The sequence below is a fragment of the Mastomys coucha genome, unplaced genomic scaffold (genome assembly GCF_008632895.1).
Source record: "Mastomys coucha isolate ucsf_1 unplaced genomic scaffold, UCSF_Mcou_1 pScaffold20, whole genome shotgun sequence".
Classification (NCBI taxonomy): Eukaryota; Metazoa; Chordata; class Mammalia; order Rodentia; family Muridae; genus Mastomys; species Mastomys coucha.
Genome location: NW_022196903.1, coordinates 105,789,952 through 105,796,602, shown reverse-complemented (window position 1 = coordinate 105,796,602; position 6,651 = coordinate 105,789,952). Strand labels below are relative to the sequence as shown.

The window sequence follows — 6,651 nt, the reverse complement described above, 5'->3', positions numbered from 1 at the left end:
GGATGGTGAACATGCCCACTGTTCCGTATCCCTGTGGATGGTGAACATGCCCACTGTTCTGTATCCCTCTGGATGCTGAACATGGCCACTGTTCTGTATCCCCTGTGCCACTTTGCTCACCCTCCAGCCCCCGTAGCCCAGTGCTCATGTTTGGATTAGGACAGACCTCACAAGGTGTGGCATTGCTGACACGTGTCCTTTTAGTTCCAGTTCCGACATCATAAGAGATCTTCTGGAAGAAGAGGAAGCCTGGGAAGCAGCTCATAAGTGAGTTCCCACGGTCAGCAAACGTGTGTACTTCGGCTAAGAAATGAGAATTCTGAATTCGGTAGAGCTGATTTCTATACAAATACTTGTGCTTTCTGCTGTAAGAGAATAACAATCCAGGTGGAAGGCAAAGGTCTCTGCTGTGTTTCTTGTTTGTATGTTCTCACTGTGGAACTGGAGTCCTGACATAACGAGTTACTTGTATGATGTCAGGTCTATGTCCACATTATTTCTTTGGACAGTGATAGTCTGTTAAGCAAAATCTCAGAGCAAATAAATACCCTTTCCCCATGTCTGAGGTGACTGTCTCCTTTTGCTTCATTCCTTCCCACTTGTCTGGGGCCACTCCCTTTGTCCTTCTTTGTCTTACACAGACAGCCACTCCCTCTCAACTGAGTCTTTCTCATTTGTTCTCAGTGTACAGTGGGACCCTTTAGTCACAGTTCTCCTTCTGTAGGTGAAGTCAACTTGCAGTTTGTTTCTTTATCTTCCATTTTCGCCCTTTGAAGGCCTCCTTCAGACTGCTAAATCCAGAGGTCATTTTCAGGATTCACTTTCCTTGCCTCATTTAGCAGTACTTTTATACTAAGCAGGAAGATCAGAAATTCAAAGTCATTTTCAGCAAGTATCAAGTTTGAGGCCAGCCTGGGCTACATGAGACCCTGTCTTATAGATGATGTTGATGATGATGGCGATGATGATGGTGGTGATGATAATGATGGTGGCAGCAGCGGTGGCAGCTACATGAGACCCTGTCTTATAGGTGGTGGTGGTGATGATGATGTTTTAAGTAGAACAAATTTAAAGTGGATTAAAAGGCTGCAATAGAAGATATCTGGATAACACCAAAGAAGACAGAGATGATGGAATAGAGAAATGACAACAAAGAAAGCTCCACATAAATTCTGCTTTATGGGTGATTGCAGGAATTGGTTATACAGCCTAATTAGAATTAGACACTGTAGAACTATTGAAAAAATTATGGATTGTGCTCCTTTGCTTTCCTTACAAAGAACGATTCCAATACATTGAAAACAAAGGAATAGAAAAAGATATGCCATAGACATTTCAAACAGGACTAACGTGTCAGACAAGGTAGACTTGACGATAAAAGCTGTAACAGAGCCAAAGACATTTATAATGCTTGAAAAGGTCAATCTCTCAAGAAGACAAAATGATTGAGAACATGTATACACGTAACAAGAGTCACAGACTACATAAAGTGAAAAATGATGGAATGGCAAGCATCACAGGCAACAAGGGGGAAAATTTCACCTCCACCCCCTCCCCCGCCAAAAAAAAATCAAAAACCAAAATCCTATTGCCATGGACTCAGACTCATCACGCCCCTGTGGAGAGAGGACAATGCATGGACATGGGCTGCAATGAGCCTACAGAACTGCATGTTGACAGTGCTCCACTTACCAGTGTGCTCCTGCCTTCCTCAGAGAATAATGTGCTAAAGCAGGAAACTGGCAGTTCTCTGACTCTGAGTCTTTCACATTCTCCAGGAACTAGTGCATCTCTGCTCTTCTAAAGTGCTCTTCTGTCAGGAGTGGCATTCGGACACACCTTCCTGGGATCTCAGTCTCCTCTTTTTGTCTTGTTTAGTTTTGCCTTTTCATTTTCTAGGGACTGCTTCTCAAAGTACAGTTTTTAGTTTTGATGAAATGTATTATGTCTGTTTTATTATTTTTGTCCAACCTAGGAAACCTTTTCCCAACCCAAAATCACCAAAGTTTTTTGTTTTGTTTTGTTTTAATGGCTTAGAAGTATTAGGTTTTACATTAAGATTTGTAACCTATTTCAGATACATTTTTATGAGTGTCATAAGGTGTGGAGGTAACTGTCGTTCAGTGGTTCTTTTTGCCATAAGGCTTTCCCATTGCTACAGCAATAGGTATTGAAGAGATGACCCATGTCTGTTTCATATGTATGTGGACATTTGTTTCTGGAGTCACCTTTGTGTTCTAATAAGCATTAAGGTATCTTTTAGATACTTTGTTAGTTACTGTTTAATAATGTTTTAAATCAGTAATGTGAGACTTTTAAAATAAATGTAATGGTTTATATTAGAGTTCATTTGTTGTTGTATTTCTTTTGATAAATGTATAAGGTGGCAGAGGAAAGGATAACATGTTCCCTGATAGTGTAGCTGCTATGGCCTGGTATAAAGTTGAGATGAGCAGGCTGCCTGTGCTTATTTTCACTTGACATGTAGCTTCTGCTGAGATCTCTGGTCTTTGAATCTGTGATAACCCATTGCAGAGTGGGACTGTCCTGGTAAAGAGCGTCAAAGTCTTAGTTACCATCCACGCGGGACTCTAGCATCACATACTAGGTGGCTTAAACCATAGAATTGTGGTTTTCCACAGCCCTAGAGGCTGGAAGTCAAATGTCAAGGTAGTGATAGAATTGATCACTGAATACTACTGTACCCAGAAAGTGTACAAAATATAAAATTTAAAAACAAACCTTTCTCATCTATTTGTGGGCATGATACTTCTTTCTCCAAACAACATCTGGATTGGCTATATTGGTATACCCTCTGAGTGGGAGTTTGGCCAAGGTTAAACTTTATTTTATTAAACTGCTATAGCCCTAGGTTGAGGTTGGCAAACCATGGCCCATGAGCCAGATCTGCTCCACTCTCTGATTTTGTTAATAAAGTTTTTTTTTTTTTTTAAAGAACATAGCCATATATTCCTTTAGCCATTGGTCCACATTGCTTCTTTGTTGTTCCATGTTACAACAGAGTCAAGTAGCTGCAGCAGACGTTGAGTTGTCAAAGCTATTTAGCCCACTATAGAAATTTTGCTAGCCCTTGTTCTAAATCAGAAGAATCCAAACCATTTGGTCAAGTACACTACTGGCTGAAAACTTTTATTATGACCCACCCGCAAAAGTGGGGGAGCATTAGGAATCCCTGTAAGTTTTATAAAAATATCTTTAGCCCTCTTGCATCTGACCCTTCTGGGTAAGAAGACTAGATAAATGTGGGAGATCATTTAAACAGAGGTGACATTCAGACTATGGGAAAGGGCACACTGATTTTATGGAAGGGAAGGGTACTAACATAGACACCTGAACAGAGGAACTTGTAGACAGATAGAGACACTGGTGGACTCTGACCTTCAAAGCAATCCACAGAAGCTCCTCACCCAGAAAAATGCCATTGTGAGAGTCTCTCAGATGGTTGTAACTACCTTAAGTTTTCCTGCCTGCTCTCTCTGTCAGATGACTGGGAACATAATTTGATCTTCATTCATTGTGGCCTTCTTCTGAACTGTTGAGCAGATCCTGCCCTTTCTCACCATAAGCATGTTATTTCCTCCAGATGAGAACGGTTTCATCATTCTCAGAGTGTTGCTCAGTCATCTCACCCTATAGGTGGCATGTACTGGTGGTGGTTCAGACAGTCTTAAAAAAAAACTGGAGTGGATTCTGTTATTTGAACTAAGAAATTATCTTGATGTATAATAACTGACCAGACAGTCTTGTAGGAAATGTCATCAACTTGTGTGCCCCAGTTGGTGTTGAAGCCATTTTGTGGGAAACCAGCAGTTATAAATACCACTTTCTCTTCAGGAGTGCTACTTGTATGAAAGTTAATGTCCCTTCCTCTCAAGAAACATGACTAACACTCTAGTGGTAATCATTATCAATTTTTTAAGAATTCAAAGAAACACCACTGGTAGATTATGAGGCCCCTAGACAGTGTAGAGAGCTCTCTAGATCAAAGCTGCCTTCTGTTACTTGGGGAGAGCTTTCTTGAGGAATGTGAATGGTAGGGTGTGCATAACCTGCTGTTCCTACAATAAGAACCATCCAATTATTTGTCTTTGACTTTAGCTTGGATGAGTGTTACTATCTTGCCTCTGGAAGGTATTGAGACACTGCGGAGATTCCATGCGGCTTTCTAAGGTAGCCACTGAAGGCTTATAGCATTCTGTTTGCTGGGTCTAAGACCCTCGCCTCTACTTGGGTTTACTATTGCAAATTAGTCTCATTCTACTCCTAGACTTTTAACTAAACACTCTGTGAGACAAATAGAATGAACTATTGCCAATTTCTGTCATTTGGTCACAGTGGCTGATGAACTGCAGTTTTCCAGAAGGCCACGCAGGTACAGAAGAAACTGGGTAGATATTGATGGGAGCCACATGTCTAAGAGTCTTGCTTTTCTGCTTGTTCTGAAAAGCCAGGCACTAACTACTCTTGGTGAGCATGTGTCTAGGCTGTTATGTGATAAGTAGCATTGGGAGACTCTCTGTCGAGAAACCCGGAGAAGACAAAGTACTGACCATTAAAACCACAATGCTTGCCTATACTGGTATGGCCTTGTGGGAACCAGGTCTGGAGCAGCTCAGATGTTTCCCATGCCCTCTGGCTCTGCCTATACTGAAACACAAACTGCACCTTCTGCAGGAGCCTATTGCCCTCTCTGGTGTTTGTGAATTAGTTTACCCTTAGCTCTCTTAGGCCTTTCCTAACTCTTGACCTATTCTTGATACCTTCAGATATATGAGAACCAACAGCAGTGTTTCCATTTCATACTTTGTGTTCATGGTCCCCTTGCCATGTATTCACTCCTACGCATGTTAAATCGATGCAGATTGGCAGCTGGTGACCGTGCTTGTTTGATGTAAGAAGCTTCCTTTAATATTTCTTAGGTTATTTCTTAAATGTATTAGCCATCAATCCTCTTAGCGTTTGTCTGTGATGTCTTTTCTTAGCTTTTATCTTTAAAAGATGTTTTTGCTAGGAGCGGATTCTAGGTTGACAGTTTTTCTTCTGGCACTTTAAAGTCACCACGGCATCACCTCAAGGCCTGTCTGGCTTCTGATGAGAAGCCTACTGGAAATCTTATTTATTCCTCTATGGAATGTTTCTTTTTCTCTGCCTGCCTCCAAAGATTTTCAGCACTTTGAATATGTATCTTGGCATTTTCTGTTTGTTATTTGTTAATGGGGACAGGGCTAACTACCTTTAGTTTTTATTTGATGTCTTTAATTAATTTTTATGAAACTCAACTGTGTAATTAATTTTCCAGTTATTTCTTCTTCAGGGATTCTAGTCATGCATGCACACACACACACACAATTTTTTCTTTGTGTTTTAATTTGGACTTAAAACATTTATTTTTACTTATATGTATATATGTAAGAGAGTGTTTGTGTCATGTGTGTGCAGGTTGCAGGTGAAGAGGGCATTGAATCCCCTGGCACTGGAGTTAAAGGTGGTTAAGAGCTGCCTTCCATGTTCAGGAGCAAGCGCTCTTAACCACTGAGCCATCTCTTCAGCCCCCACTTTGGATGTTTTTTGCTGACATATCTTTTAAGTTTACTGAATCATTCATCAGTTTTATACTTTATACTTAATTGTTCTTTGAAGAAGCATTTCTTCTCTGATACTTTAGAACTTTTCAGTGTTTCCATTTGATTTGTTCATATCATTTCCATGTCTGTGGAAATTCTCTGGATGTTCCCTGCCTTTTGTATTAGAGCCCTCAATGTATATCACTGGTCATAATTATTCTTGAGGTCATGTGGTCTGGTGGGTCCAGTATTTGGGCTGTCTCTGCATCAGTTGCTTTGTGGATAGCAGTGGGATCTCTTTCTTGATTCTTCTTTTCTTGATTCTTCTGTGTCTTCATTTTTAGCCTAAGACTGAAGATACTGTGTAGGATGCCAGAGATTGAGCTAAAAAGTGTTTATGCCTAGAAAAGAGCTTACTTCTGTCTGGCCATTAATGTGGGAGTTGAGCAAGGTGATTTGGGAGTTGGCCTGGTTGGGTTTTAGTGGTTGCTCTGGCTGCCTCGGCCAAAGAATCTGTGAGATCACCAGCTCTTGTTTTTCCATCAGAAACTCAGAGATTTTTGTCTGAGTTCCAGGGATCAGTGCATTCCTGTTCTTCAAAGAAGAGAAACATCGTGGGCGGCAGGCATACTGTCTGCTTACCTCATGGTTGCCTCAATAGGCACTCCTGCTTCTGACCTATTGTAGGCTTCCCAGCAGAAGAAGAAGGCTTACAAGTGTGTGTGGACTCATGTATTTGTCTTGTACTTAAGAATCTATGTCAGCCTGGCCTACATTGTTTCAGGTGAGCCAGAGCTACATAATAAGACTCTAGCTCAACCAAACAAACAATAGCAGCAACAAAATTAATGGAAAAAAGAATGTGCCTAGTATATTAGAGCCTAGGATTTCTTCCATTCCCAACATCAAAATAAACAAAGAAAGAAAGGAAGAAAGAAAGCAAGAGAAAGAAAGAATTTCTGAGTTTAGCTGAATGCACAGCATCGCTCTTGCCCTTTCCCCATCCCTCCCCTCTCCTTCCCTCTATTCTCTCTCTCTTTCTCTCTCTCTCTCTCTCTCTCTCTCT

The 6,651-nt window shown here is 40.9% G+C and overlaps 1 protein-coding gene across 6 annotated transcripts in view; it reads left to right on the top strand.

Annotated features, from left to right (window-relative positions):
- Positions 1–6,651, top strand: part of Rad18 (RAD18 E3 ubiquitin protein ligase) — a 77,661-nt gene that overhangs the window by 68,956 nt on the left and 2,054 nt on the right. For 5 of the 6 annotated variants that reach the window (XM_031382838.1, XM_031382837.1, XM_031382842.1 and 2 more), the window contains one exon: positions 205–267. The exons of the other annotated variant lie outside the window; for it this stretch is intronic. In XM_031382838.1, the coding sequence (XP_031238698.1) occupies positions 205–267 (63 nt within the window). The remainder of the gene's footprint in view (positions 1–204; positions 268–6,651) is intronic. 6 annotated transcript variants of the gene reach the window in all.